Source organism: Urocampus carinirostris, chromosome 18 (genome assembly GCF_059441175.1).
Source record: "Urocampus carinirostris isolate Australia breed hairy pipefish chromosome 18, RoL_Ucar_1.0, whole genome shotgun sequence".
Lineage (NCBI taxonomy): Eukaryota > Metazoa > Chordata > Actinopteri > Syngnathiformes > Syngnathidae > Urocampus > Urocampus carinirostris.
The window spans coordinates 18,669,356-18,685,200 of record NC_142366.1 but is presented as its reverse complement, the minus strand read 5'-3'; the positions used below and the strand labels follow the sequence as shown (position 1 = coordinate 18,685,200).

Sequence of the window (15,845 nt, the reverse complement as noted above, 5' to 3'; positions counted from 1 at the left end):
GAATAATTTTGCACACCCATTTTTTTTTGTTTTATATTTGTTAAAAAGGTTTAAAATATCCAATAAAGTGTGTTCCACTTCATGATTGTGTCCCACTTATTTTTGATTCTTCACAAGAAATTAGTTTTATATCTTTATGTTTGAAGTCTGAAACGTGGCAAAAGGTCACAAAGCTCAAGGAGGCCAAATAGTTTCATAAGCCACTGTACAAATCTAATGCCTTTTTGATGTCATCTATAATTGTCTAGTGGTTAGGATTGCACGCTCTCGCCGCTGTGATCCGGGTTCGATTCCAGTCGGGGATATTTTCGACATTTATTACTCAACTACGGTAAGATGGTGATGAAATAAACACCGGAAGTGCTTCGCGACAAGCAGAGACTGCAGGAGCAACTACGGAAGTGGATGTTAAGGTTATTAGTGGTGGAGTGCTGTGGTGTTTCTACGGAACCCTTCTGCAACCTTTGGCAGGTATTTCAGGGTCCCAGATGTTTCGCCCCTTACCCAATACACCTGAGTGAGGCTGCAAGGGTTGAGTTAGCCTTCACCCGCAGAAGGGGTCCAGCTACGAAGTCTTCGAACTGCTTTCGGGTACTGTGACTATCTACCTGATAGACTTCTGTACTTGTTTGGAATTAGGTTCGGTTTTCTGCAGGAAACTGCACATAGATATAACGGGGAAACCTCGAGCGGCAACCTCGATTGGGTGGAGGGTGGCAAAATATAATGTGATACCGTAAAACCTTGTGTATAAAGTAACATTTTTTCTAAAATCAAGCTACTTCTATTTCTCTTTGTGTGGCCCGGTGCCAAAGGACCTACAGCCCGGTACTGGTCCACGACCCAGCAGTTTATCAATTTCACTGGTGGTCTATTGGTTAGAATTTGGCGATTGAATCAAATGTTTAGCAATTGTGGTCAGCGGTAATGTTCGACTGATCGATCGTTGCACAAATACTGTAAAACCTCGTATACATATATATGTATAACACGCATCCAGACAGAGTTCTTTTTTGGGTAAGAAAATTTGCGTTTTAATCGAATAAATAAAGTAAATTTACATTAAAAAAAGTTAACATCCCAAGTATAAATATTAGATTAAATATATACCGGAGCCATATCCCCCTAGTGGGAGGTGGCTAGAGTCAAAAACACATTCCTGACTCTTTCTGGGAGATTGATAGAGAGGAGGGGGTTCCCAGCCCCCTCGCTCATATATTGCTCAAATATGAGATAAAAAGGCAAAATCACCATTTCTGGACCAGGCGGATGGACGGCTGGCTGAGTAGCTTGTCGGGCAGCAGGTTGACTTCTCGCATGGTGTTGGCAAGCCGCACTGGCAGTTCCTTGCGCAGGAACATGTAGGATGTTTTCTCACAAGCATTCTCTCTCCCTTGAACAAAAGACAATTTTTATATCAGGGCGGCAAGGCGGCTGAGTGGTTATCGCATCCGCGGCACAGTTCTGAGGTCATTGGATCAAATCCGGATACCGGCCTTCCTGTGCACGGTTTGCATATTCTCCCCGTGCTTGCGTGGGTTTCAGGTTATATGGCATAACCAAATTGTCTCTAGGTGTGAATGAGAGTGTGAGTTGTCTGTCTCTCTGTGCCCTGCAACTGGCTGGTAACCAGTTCAGGGTGTCCCCTGCCCACTGCCCGAAGATAGCTGGGATGGGCTCCAGCACTCCCGCGACCTTACTGAGGATAAGCGGTGCAGATAATAATTTAATCAATAAATTAATATCAACAGAGCAATGTTGGGACCAACGTGTTATAAACAAATACATTCCGGAAATGCAATTACTGACAAAAGGTCGAATATAAATGAATGTGTGTTATCTAGTACCAACTATTAATCATTTACCTAAATCAAAGGCCAGACAGTAAATCATAAAAGGAACTTTTGATGATCTAAAGTTTTTGTAACGCATTTAATAATAACCTATTGTAACTTAACAGTCATTACACCATGGTGCATTACTCCTCTACTTCTTAAAAACAGATTGGAAATGACTACGTCTCGTGACCGCTAACTGTTCCTTTTTCTGTATCGTGTCGTGGAACTGAAAACGAAGGCTAAATAGCACTAGGACGATTACAAACCACAGAGACTCAAAGTGACCAAACAGCATTATTATTATTATTTTATTTTTTGCCCAGCCTTTTTGAGGCTTTTGGCTACCCGTAGTAGCAGGATGGCAATTATGTCATGTCCCTTTAGGTGAGGCTTATGTAAAAACATGTTGATATAATAGGTAATAGTTTGCTTATTATTGACATACATATTTTTTCGTGAATTACATTTATTTATTTGTTTTAAGAAGCACAAAAAATACATATAGTAATTTGAATGCAAGAAACCTGAATTTTTTATCACTTTAAACCAATTTAGTGCCATTGACGGTAATGGCAAAGTGGAGATGGCAGTGGAGATGTAGTAAAAAACCCGAATATTCACTCATTATTTTTACCAATGTTTTGAATATATTATTAATAAAAACATTTTATTTGAGCACGGCAGCGCAGTTGTTAGCACATGTGCGGCACAGTTCATGTCTTGGGAACCTCCTGCGTGGGTTCAAATCCAGCTACCGGCCTTACTGTGCGGAGTTTGTATGTTCTCCCCGTGCTTGCGTGGGTTTCCTCCGGGCACTCCGGTTTCCTCCCACGTTCCAAAAACATGCATTTCAATTGAATTGGTCGGTCCAAATTGTCCCTAGGTGTAAATGAGCGAGTGAGTTGTCTGTCCCCGTGTGCCCTGCGATTGGCTGGCCACCAGTTCAGGGTGTCCCCTGCCCACTGCCCGATGATTGCTGGGATGGGCTCCAGCACCCCCGCGACCCTACTGAGGATAAGCGGTGTAGCTAATGAGATGAGATGAGATGAGACATTTTATTTGGATTTTAGGATCTCTATCTTCAACTGGCCTATTTGTAAACAGAACAAGCAATATAATACAGTACAGGAATTGAGCCGACGACACGAAACAGCTTCCTCTGCGAGCAACAAACAAACTTGTTGCTTGAATCGTGTCTTAGGGGTCATATAACACGAGTCTGTGGTGCACTATAAATATTTGAAACGCAAGTTAACAAGTAATCTAAATGACGCGGTATGTAGGGGACAAAAGACGTTTGAGAAAGCAAATTCCATAGTAGTTGAACGCAGTTTAATAAACTCAGCAGTGAAGAAAATAAAAAGGAAAATAAAATGGATAAAATATATATATAAATTATTAAAAACAATGATAATAAGGGAAACAAAAATCCCCCCAAAAAACAAAATGCTAGGATATCATGGACCCCTTTTAAGCTCAAATGCCAATTTTAGCTAGTCTAAGAGATACGCAAAAATATATTTGAAATTTTTTTATATTTTTTTACACCTGAACCAACTCACTACGCTGTTGCAGCCTGGTCATCCTGGAAGGGGGATTACCTCATGTGCGGTCATGGTTTCTTCATTTTCCTCATGTTGATGTTTTTGAGTTTTTCCTCATGAAGGTTTTAGATCTGGGGATGTGTAATAGTCTGTGGTTTTCAAATCTGTGGTCTGTGCAGCCCTTTGAGACTCCTTGTGATTAAGGGCTCTCACCTTTGGGATTTTGAATTTACTACAGCCCCTCAAGTTAAAATTTCCCTCTTTCCGAATGAATAATTTTTGGACGTTTTCTGGCACCATGTTTTTGTTGACCTTAAATTGCAATTGTGAAGTGAAAAATTTAACTAAATCATCCAATTTTAATAGTTTGGACTGCAGGAATAAAATATTAGTAAATACTGATAGGGATGACAGCAGATGGCTTCAGGATTGCAGCCATTGAACCATACCCTACCAGTGTGGGTCTCTAAAATGAGGAAACACTGAAATATAAAAAACATAAATGGAAAAAAACTACAGAACAAAACCTAAAAGTGTGTGTCCGAGATCGACATTATTAAGACTATTTAGTGGCTATATTTGCACTGATAAAATACATGTATATAGTTTAATTCTACATCATGATGGCAGAAAAAACTTACGTCCTTCCTGGATGAGGTCCAAAACAGAGAGAGGGAGTGGTTTATTTTGCGTCAGAGAAATCAGTACACACAAGAACATGACTTCAAAATAAAAGAATACAAGATTGATAAACGTATAAGAGATATAATTACACTCATTGTTGAAACGTTACTTCATGTGTGTGTGTGCATGAGAAACATTGTTTTTGTATTTAGTAATATAAAAACAGGTTAATTACCTTGAGACAGAAATTCAAGAGATTTACATTGAAAACCTGACAGTGTGAAGTAAAAAAAGTTAGAGTATTAATAGTACCGTATTGGATAAATAAATGTTGACTAGTACGGCCCCATGTAAAAACAGAGGGATTACTGTATATTGTTTTAATTATGAACCACTGCAATGTACTTTGCCCGTATTTAGAGAGGAGGATGCATGTAAGGTGCAAATATAAACAGAGCTTAAATATCAATCCATGTAATGACAAAGGGTAAATTATACATGAATGTGTGTTATCTTTCACCCACTATTAATGATTCACCTAAATCAAAAGCCAAACAGTAAATCATAAAGAGAACTTTCAAAGATCTGAAGCTTAACTCATTCACTGCCAATGACGGCGATAAACGTCAAAGATCAGTTTTAAATTCAGTGCCATTGACAACTTTAGACATCAATCTTTCCTTATGCATTCAAGAAGGCTGATGATAAGTTTATAGTTTAATTGGCACTCATCAAAGGAGAGAAGACATTAATGCATTTTGAGCTTGCAACAAGAACAGGAGATACCCAACAGGGACATTATAAGTAATCTTCTTTGCTAGTGATCAATAGTTCAATGAAATGAATAAGAAATGAAATGCCGGTATATATGTAACGGGTGTACTAATAACTTTTGTTTTGTTGAAATTCCTGCTGAAAAATGTGTATAGTTTTTGGTAAGTGTCCTGCAATTATGAGTCCAACGGTGACACCTGCTGGTATGGGGTAGGGTTTGTTTTGGCGTTTGACATGTGACCGGAAGGCGGGGTTTTGTTGGCAGTCTACAGAGCGAGCTGCCAACGGTAAGACACATCTTTTGGTGCTCCACAAAAAAGTTAATTTTAAACATTATAACCACAGCTGACAAATCTCTCAACATGCACAGTAATGTGATTGATGTTGTCAAGCTGTTTGGATTTGTTTTTGTTTTGTTTCTGTTGTGCTAAAATGTTAATTCCCCTTGTAGAGATCAAAGAGATCAAAGCCAGCAGAGAAGCTAATCACGTGTTGTGACTCATTTGCAGGTAAATTGTACCCGTTTTTATACTCATTATTGTTCTTATTTCTTTTTTCTCATAAATATAAAAAGGATGATGTTGGTTAAAATTCAGACTAAAGAAAAATATGTTGAATTCATTGTAAACGTTAAAAAAACCACTACACGATCTCTTGTTAAAAGTATCTTGTAAAATGGATGTAAAAATGTATTGTGATATTCTAAAATGTATTTTATGTAAATTGAAAAGAAAGCTCTTTGATATGCTTTGGGGAGTCTACAGAGCGAGCTGCCAACAAGATCAAAGAAATCAAGGCCGGCAGAGAAGCTAATCACGTGTTGTGACTCATTTCATTTGCAGAAAATGTAATAAAAACCTCATCATCCAGTCCAGGGTGAATGTGGATCTTTGGTGGGACAGGTACACCGCAGTTACATATATATCCCAGCATGCACCGCGGAATACTTCGCCTACAGGGGGAAAATCTAGTCTGTATTGTAAGCAGGGCTGGGTAGGGTTACTTTAACTTGATTACTTTCAATTACTTTTGGATTACTCCAATACCAAATATGCTAATAAAAGACAAAAGAAACTAAATATGAATAAAATGACTAAATTTTGTGCAGGCTTGGGGAGTAACGGAATACATGGAACAGCAAAAATGATGTTGGCAAGCTGTTTGGATTTATTTTCATTTTGTTTCTGTCGCATTTGATGTTAGTTTTGCCGGAGATCAAATAGATCAAAGCCAGGAGAGAAAGCTTACCACGTGTTGTGAGTCATCATTTTATTCATATTTACTTTCTTTTGTCTTTTATTTGCATATTTTGGTATTGGTAATCCAAAAGTAATTGAAAGTAATCCAGTTAAAGTAACCCTACCCAACCCTGATTATAAGACGCATGGTCAGCTTTTGAAAAAAGGTTTTATGTCCGCCATATAGTCATGAAAATACGGTACTTTTTAGTCCACTCAGCTTGGGAGTCACGGCAGGGTTATGTTTTCGGGTAAATGCAGGAAGAGTTCAATCTCAGCAAGAGACATTATGTAAACAGCAGCGGCGGCCATGCCGTTCTCAATGAGTGCAAATAAGTTGTGAAACCAGATGAAGTCACAGGACAAAAGACTCCTTCCGTTTATTCGATAGAATGACGGAAGAGGATGTGACTTGCTGAACGTGAAACACACAAACGCAGCGTATTTTACAACAATTTCCACCAACAGAAAAACTCACTTAACGTAAACCGGCGTTTTCTTAATCACTTGAGGATTAAGGGGAAGATTAGAACTGCTTAAAGGACATGCTAGCATGATGCTCGACACCAGTCTTTATACGGACACAACAGAGAAAAATATTTGAGTCTATATCGAGAAATGGTATGTAAATATTGATAAAAAAAGCAATATATTTGGTCAATCAGGGTTAGGTTGGATTGATTACGTTTTTTTTACGATACTGTAGAGGTCCCAAAATAAAACTTCAGTTTGATTTTTCCTTGCAAAACACAAGGGCTGCATTTGAATTACTGTTAAAAATGCAGTAAATCTATTTTTAGAAACGTGTTGTGTTCAAAAAAACCTAAAATATAAAGGAATTATGCAATTCACATATACTCACAGATTGACTCATTGACGGAAGAAATTATTCAGGGGAAAAATACTTTTTTAACCAAGGTATTTTTTTTTTGCATTTCACAGTCTTTTTCTTGTGTTTATTTACGAGGCTTTTGCAGTGGAAATCTCGAAAACGAAACAAAATTATCTTGCTTGCAAAGTTAATTATAATTATTATCCTCTTTTATAGTTATCCGTCATTTATCACGGGGGTTACGTTCCAAAAAGAACCTGTCATAGGAAATCTGTTAAGTAAAAACCTTTACTTTTTAACAATTATTATACAATTGAAGAATCTATTATACACTAAAACCAAAGAACAAACCCTATTTGCAGGCTCAACCATTTGTTGAACAAATAAATGCACTGTAGTAATGTCAAATAACTACAGAACTGTCAAATAATAAGAAGCAAGGAGACTGTTTGCTAATCGAAATGCAGAAAACAATTCATGATTCAAATCCAGGAAATAGCAAAACTATGAAAAGCAAACTGCGTTATAGCGAGGGATTACTGTATTTTAATTCCTTCTTTATTTATTTAAGATTTTGCACTGGACACACACTTCAAAAATCTTGTGACGTTGGGAAATAATTTTACTTGCTTTAAGTTGTTTTGTTTTTTTTAAGCTTTCGTTATTTTAATTTCATTTATTTCAAGTTTTAATGTGACTTATTTAAGTTTTGAAATGCAAATATTGAAATAAGAATTAAAAACTATAGAAAATAAGAAAATAATACTTAAAATGAGTACCATTATGTGCTATTAATAAAAACATTTGCATGGAAAATATATTTGTAAAAGTCATTTATTGTTCTTAACATTTAGTTTTTACATTATAAATTGCAAAAATAATGTCCCATTTGTCAATGATATTGATCATTGTATAAATACTGTATACATTTCTTATTTTACTACTAAATTGAAAACCTGAAAACAAAAAAAGTACTTTTTTAAGAAAAGCTATAAGCAGTGAGGAAAGAAATCAAATAATAAAAACTTAGAAATATTAAAACTAATACTTGAAAGTCCTGAATTGTTTACACAAGCTCTGTAATTAATATCAATACACCAAAAATGGGGCAGCACGGCGGCGCAGTTCATGTCTTGGGAACCTCCTGCGTGGATTCAAATCCAGCTCCAGACTTCCTGTGCGGAGTTTGCATGTTCTCCCCGTGCTTGCGTGGGTTTCCTCCGGGCACTCCAGTTTCCTCCCACATTCCAAAAACATGCATGTCAGGTTGATTGGCCGGTCCAAATTGTCCCTAGATGTGAATGAGCGAGTGAGTTGTCTGTCCCCGTGTGCCCTGCGATTGGCTGGCAACCAGTTCAGGGTGTCCCCTGCCCACTGCCCGATGATTGCTGGGATGGGCTCCAGCACCCCCGCGACCCTACTGAGGATAAGCGGTGTAGCTAATGAGATGAGATGAGACACCAAAAATGTGTAAACAACACAATCAAATCCTGCATGTGGATGAATGCATACAAAATAAAACACTGATTATCACAATAAAGATTGATTGAAGATGAAAAAATATAAAAATCAAATGGCTCTTTCGTGTTTTTTTGATGGAAAAATTGAATTTTGAAATACAAATGCTGCCCTAAAAGTTCAAGTTTTATTTTACATTTTCTTTTTATTATACAACTACATTTTCTTTAATATGTATTCAAATGTGTGTGATTGTGTAATATGCTTGATGAAAATAGAAGTCCAGTTTATTATTTTGTATCATAGTTGTCCTAACAGTTTTTGATAAATATTTGCCATTTTATATGTATGCAGTGTATTGGTATTTCTTCTTCAAGCATTTTTTAAATAAATATCTGCCATTTTAATGTATATAGTGTATCTATATTTTTTTCTTTAAGCATTTGTGCAATTGACAAATATATCTACCGCTCAGTAGCCTAGATGGTAAGGCGCCCGCTTTGAGACTGGGAGGTCGGTGGTTCGCGCCCCGGCCGAGTCATTCCTAAGACTTAAAAAGTGGTCGGCGGCGCCCTCTGTTGGCTGTGGCTGCATCGGCTCGCTACAACGGGTCAGGTGCAATCGACATTTCGTTCTGTGTACATTGTTACACAGAATGACAATACAAGGAAATTATTATTATTTTATTAAATATGTGTCTTGAAAAGGTGGGCTGGGAGGGGGGCTACACCCAGGGAGTAATTTAGTGTAGAACTGCCACTGCCTGAAAGCATTGTTTAAAGCACAGGTGTCAAACGGGCGGCCCGCGGGCCAGATCAGACCCGCTAAGGGATTGAATCCGGCCCGCGAGACAACAATCTGAGAAGCGCAAGAGAAAAACAAGCTGCAGGTTGAAATATGTCAACTTGATGTTGCCAAAAGCAGGTGCCTCAAAGACACTGTACTTATTATTTTATTCCTCTCTCTTTCTCTCTCTCCCTCTCTCTCTCTTCCACCCCTTTTCTCCCACTGTCTCTGTCTCTTTCTCGCTCCGTGTCTTTTAACCTCTTTTGCTCGAACTTCCTTTTTTCCTTTTCTCTCTTTTCTCTTCAAACCCTTTGTGCTTTTTCTCTTTTCTCTCCTTCTGTCTTTCTATTTCTCTTTGGATTTCTTTCTTCCTCTCCCTTTCTTTTCCCCCTCTCTCACGACTTTTTATTTTTTGTTTCTCATGCTCTCTCCCTCGCTCTCTTTTACTTTCTTTCTGCCCTCTCTCCTTTTCCCTCACTCTTTCTCTTATTTCTTTATCTCTCTTTTTCTTTCTCTTTAATCTACAAGTCCGGCCCCCGACAGAATGTTTGTTCTATCGTGTGGCCCCCCGAGTTAAAATGAGTTTGACACCCCTGGTTAAAAGGGATATCGTGCCTTATTTGACCACTAGATGTCACTGTATTGTATTCTGCAACTGAAAACGAGTCCTGAAAAGCACAAGGAAGAATATAAAACACGGACCCTTAAAATGACCAAACCACACCATTTTTATCTCTTTTTTTTTTTGCTTTTCACAAGTTTTTACGTTTTGAGGGGAACCGCGTAGCAACAAGATGTCAGCGCCCTCTAGGTGAGGCCCATGTTATGTCAAATATGACTAATACCAGGAGTTTTAAAAAATAAGATAAGTTCATCTACTTTTTCCATTTCCTGAATTTATATCAATAGTGTTATCTAATGTGAGTATTTAAGTATGACTGATTGATTAATATATTAGCTACTAATGTCTTTAAATTTTAAAATCTTAATTTGTGTAGGAAATTAAAAAATCCTATTTGAGAACAAGGTAATGTTATAAAAGCGCTTTTTCGGGGGACCACAGCCACAGTATTGTTACGTACTAATTGTATGACTCAAGGCATAAGCGAGCTAAGCGGCTGTTTAGGGCCCCGCAACCACCAGGGGGCCCCCAAGAGTGGTTCACTTTATGGGTGCCAACAAATGTAAATGTAAATGGACTGCATTTATATAGCACTTTTTAAGTCAATGAAGACCTCCCAAAGAGCTTTGCAATGTGCTTCACACTTACCCTTCACACACACACTCACACACCAATAGCGGCCATGCAAGGCCCGACCTGCTTTTTGGGGGCATTAGAGATTCAGTGTCTTACCCAAGGACACTTCGACATATAACTCAGAGGAGCCGGGAATCGAACCTGAGACCTCTTGATCCCAAGACGATACCAGTAGGTTGAGAAATTTGCACGGCGGCGCAGTGGTTAGCGTGTGTGAGGCACAGTTTTGAGGTCATAAGATCAAACCTTCCTGCGTGGAGTTTGCGTGTTCTCCCCGTGCTTGCGTGGGTTTCCTCCGGGCACTCTGGTTTCCTCCCACATTCCGAAAACATGCATGTTAGGTGAATTGGCCGGTCCGAATTGTCCCTGAACGATCGAGCAAATAGTCTGTCCCTGTGTGCCCTGCGACTGGCTGGCAACCAGTTCAGGGTGTCCCCTGCCCACTGCCCGGAGATGGCTGGGATGGGCTCCAGCACCCCTGCGACCCTACTGAGGATAAGTGGTGCAGATAATGGATGGATGTATGGATTAAAAGGCCAAAAGCAAGTTAAGCCACCCATTATATCCTGCGTTTACGGTAATGCCGATTTGATTAACATTGACTTCAGCGCTTGTAGATTGACAGCTTCTGACACAGTCCGAAAACGCGTGTGTAATCAAGTCTCTGTATAAATGCACCTGCACTGTGATAGTCTCAGAGGTCTGTTTAAAGCGCAGAGAGCATCATGAAGAACGAGGAACACACCAGGCAGGTCCAAGATACTGTTGTGGAGAGGTTTAAAGCTGCATTTGGATACAAAAAGATTTCCCAAGCTTTAAATATCCCAAGGAGCACTGTGCAAGCGATAATATTGAAATGGAAGGAGTATCAGACCACTGCAAATCTACCAAGACCGGGCCTTCCCCCTAAACTTTCAGCTCATACAAGGAGAAAACTGATCAGAGATGCAGCCAAGAGGCCCATGATCACTCTGGATGAACTGCAGAGGTCTACAGCTGAGGTGGGAGAATCTGTCCATAGGACAACAATTAGTCGTATACTGCACAAATCTGGTCTTTATGGAAGAGTGGGAAGAAGGAAGCCATTTCATAAAAAGTGTTGTTTAAAGTTTGTCACAAGCCACCTGGGAGACACACCAAACATGTGGAAGAAGGTGCTCTGGTCAGATGAGACCAAAATCAAACTTTTTGGCATCAATGCGAGATGTTATGTTTGGCGTAAAAGCATCACAGCTCATCACCCTCAACTCACCATCCCCACAGTCAAACATGGTGGTGGCAGCATCATGGTTTGGGCCTGCTTTTCTTCAGCAGGGACAGGAAAGATGGTTAAAATCAATGGGAAGATGGATAGAGCCAAATACAGGACCATTCTAGAAGAAGACCTGATGGAGTCCGCAAAATACCTGAGACTGGGACGGAGATTTGTCTTCCAACAAGATGATGATCCAAAACATAAAGCAAAAGCTACAATGGAATGGTTCACCAAAAAACATATCAAGGTGTTCGAATGGCCAAGTCAAAGTCCAGACCTCAATCAAATTGAGAATAAAATGAAATGATCTGCATTTATATAGCGCTTTTCAAGTCAAGACTTCCCAAAGCGCTTTACAATGTACTCCACATTTCCCAATAGCGGCCTTGTATTGCAGCCATGTAAGGCGCTAACCTGCTTATTGGGGGCATTAGGGGTTCAGTGTCTTACCCAAGGACACTTCAACATGTAACACGGAGGAGCCGGGATTCGAACTGCGATCTCTTGATCCCAAGACGAGCACTCTACCTCCTGCCACTGCTGCCCCAGAATCTGTGGAGAGAACTGAAAACTGCTGTTCCATCCAACCTCACTGAGCTCCAGCTGTTTTGCAAGGAGGGATGGGCAAAAATATCAGTTTCTCCTTGTGCAAAACTGATAGAGACATACTCCAAGCGACTTGCAGCTGTAATCGCGGCAAAAGGTGGCGCTACAAAGTATTAACTCAATGGGGCTGAATCATTTTGCACACCCACTTTTTTGTTTTTTATTTGTTAAAAAAGTTTAAAAAATCCAATAAAGCCACTTCATGATTGTGTCCCACATATTGTTGATGTGTCACAAGAAATTACAGTTTTATATCTTTATGTTTGAAGTCTGAAATGTGGCAAAAGGTCACAAAGCTCAAGGGGGCCAAATACTTTTGCAAGCCCCTGTATCAAAGAGCACAACACGGGGCTTTGAATCCCCTTTTGCACGTAAACAAGAAGCCTTGTAACATGTTGAATCCGTGCTTATCAATCAGGAAAACACATTTTCACGCTTCTAGTTATGGAGCGCGGAATTACAAGGCGGGTCTTTGGGCCGTCTGTCCCGCTTGGAGTAATTTATACAGGGTTGGGTAGGGTTACTTTAACTGGATTACTTTCAATTACTTTTGGATGACTCCAATACCAAATATGCTAATAAAAGACAAAAGAAACTAAATATGAATAAAATGATGACTCACAACACGTGGTAAGCTTTCTCTCCTGGCTTTGATCTCTTTGATCTCCGGCAAAACTAACATCAAATGCCACAGAAACAAAATGAAAATAAATCCAAACAGCTTGCCAACATCATTTTTGCCGTTCCATGTGTTCCGTTACTCCCCAAGCCTGCACAAAATTTAGTGCCGTATTTTCCGCACTATAAGGCGCACCTAAAAGTCTTAATTTTTTTCAAAAGCTGACCATGCGCCTTATAATACAGTGCGCCTTATATATGGCTCATTATTAAATCGCAAGGTCTCGCAACTTACGCAACAGCCGCCGACGCGATTTTCCCCCGAACGTGGAGTAGTCCGCGGTGTATTCTGGGATTTATATACCGGCATTTCATTGGCTAACCAATGTGTCAATCATCATTTGAATCGATCGCTATTGGCTAAAGTTATTCGGAGCCTCGGATAGGCTAGAGGGCCGAAACAAACCCTGCAATTGGCCGAAAAAGATGGGTCAATCATCAGTTAAATCGTGAAGTTATTCGGAGCCTCGGATAGGCTAGAGTGCCAAAACAAACCCTGCAATTGGCCGAAAAAGATGACTGGATAGCAAGCTTGCTAAACTACGCCATAAAGAAACATGTTTCATTAGTCTGTATTTGTAAATATTTTACTCTCCTGGATTTACTACACTCACGGTTGTAAGAAGACCATGATTGCGTATCATTATTGAACGTGAGAACTTAGGTGAGCTATGCGGCTTTATATTTTCCCGGTATCTTGTTTTAGAACGATCTTGATGTTGCTGTGATGAGTTGAGTGAATTCAACTCAATTCCAAGTGTTTATTGTCATATGCACAGTAAAGTTGCGAGCGAAAAAGAAAATAAAAACTAAGGAATGGTTGGCATTTCTTGAATCCCAAGACTTTAACCTTCCGAATGATATTTGAACCGATGCATTTGAGTGACATCGTACGGACACCGCATCCGCACGTGTCTACGACACGTATTTGCTTCTTTGCAAGCTTTGGGAATGTTAAGGGGGTAATAAGTTGGACTGAATCATCTGACTGTTTTGTCCACGTTCCCATTGTAGCGCCTTATAATCCGGTGCGCCTTATCTATGGAAGATATAGGACCAAAAACTATTTTTTGGGGGTGCGCCCTATAACCCGGTGCGCCCTATAGTGCGGAAAATACGGTAATTTTATTCATATTTAATTTGTTTTGTCTTTTATTAGCATATTTGGTATTGGAGTAATCCAAAAGTAATTGAAAGTAATCCAGTTAAAGTAAACCTACCCAACCCTGGTCCGAGTAAAACACTCTTCTTATTTTCTTTTTTCTTTTTTTTAACGCCACACAATCGTCACTTAACTTAAGTAAGGGGTCTCGAACTTGCTGCCGGGGGCTCATTGCGGCCCGAGGATGTTAGTTTGAGGCCCTCGCCTTAATATGAAAGTGGGACAGTGTGTGATTTCTTTCAAATGGGAAGTGCGGGTCCAAGCAATTTTTGACTTATTTTTAAGTCCTACAGAAAATTGTCACTTTGTGTGTCCACTCGAAAATACTACAGAAATACAACAAAAATACGACAAAAGAACTACAAACTAAATATCAAATATAGTGCTTAAAAACAGGGACCTCGTATATGATTTTGCTTTCATTCTGAAAATAAAAAATAGTATAGAATGACTACAAAAATTCTACCACAGTAATACTATAATACAAAATACTACAACAGAATTAATTACTCCGAAAATACTACTATGGAAATACTACAAAAATTCTACAAAAATACTACTACAAAAGATTTACAACAGAAATACTGCAAATTACACCAATAGCGATACTACTACTCCTAATGAAATATCACAATAATACTAAGAAAATTAAACTACAGTAACACTGTACTACAAAAATACTACAGAAATACTACAGATATACAATAAACATTCTTATATGGAAATACGGCAAAATACAACAGAGATTGTACAAAATACTAAAAAAATAAAACTACAGTAATACTACAAAAATACTGTAATCATAAAACGACTCCAAACAGTTGCCCACCCCTGGAATAGAACATGGAATGAGTTCTAGTAGGTATGTAAATTAACAAGTAATAGGGGCCCCCAAATCTAATTCTACTTAGGGCCCCATGAAGGCTTAGGCCGGTCCTGGTATGACTAATACATACCTGTCAACCTGTACAGTTTTGCCGTACAAAGTACATTTATTATGCATTTTAAGGCGTGTACGACAAAATCTGTACGGAAAAACGCAAATTTGTCAATTATGGGTACCAATACACCGACTATCACGAAACGGCAGATCAATCAGGTCAAACGAGTTCGCCGCGGAAGCCTCTATCTCGGCATCGTTTTTTTCATTGCAAACGAAGCGAGCGGTTTGATGCTACTGTGCGCAGGCGTCTGCCGCCTCGGATTTCATGTCGTAGTTGTGTAGTGAAAGGAAGTCCGTCTCTTTTTAGAGAACCGGCTTTTTCGGCTCAACTCATTAAAGGTAGCTCTCAAACGGCTCACTTTCTTTGATGCATTCTATTACGAATTATTATGTTGTATAAAGAAGTTAAGAAAAAAAAGAAGTATAAAAGGAGAAAATGAAAAAAGACAGGTTTGTGGTTATCCCTTTAATCAGTATATTACTAACAATAATTTCTCATCTCATCTCATCAGCTGTACGCTTATCTTTATCAGGGTCACGGGGGGGGGGGGGGGGGGGGGGCTGGAGCCCATCCCAACCATCTCCGGGCAGTGGGCAGGGGACACCCTGAACTGGTTGCCAGCCAATTGCAGGGCACACGGGGACAGACAACTCACTTAGTCACACTTAGGGACAATTTGGACCGGCCAATTCACCTGAAATGCATGTCTTTGGAATGTGGGAGGAAACCGCAGTGCCCGGAGGAAACCCACGCAAGCATGGGGAGAACATACAAACTCCGCACAGTAAGGCCGGTAGCTGGATTTGAACCCATGCAGGAGGTTCCCACGACCTCAGAACTGTGCCGCA

At 39.5% G+C, this 15,845-nt stretch overlaps 1 protein-coding gene across 1 annotated transcript in view; it reads right to left on the bottom strand.

Moving 5' to 3' along the window:
• Positions 1-15,845, bottom strand: part of pdk3a (pyruvate dehydrogenase kinase, isozyme 3a) — a 33,164-nt gene that overhangs the window by 15,975 nt on the left and 1,344 nt on the right. The window contains exon 2 of the mRNA XM_088322652.1: positions 1,252-1,393. Coding sequence (XP_088178778.1) covers positions 1,252-1,393 — 142 coding nt within the window. The remainder of the gene's footprint in view (positions 1-1,251; positions 1,394-15,845) is intronic.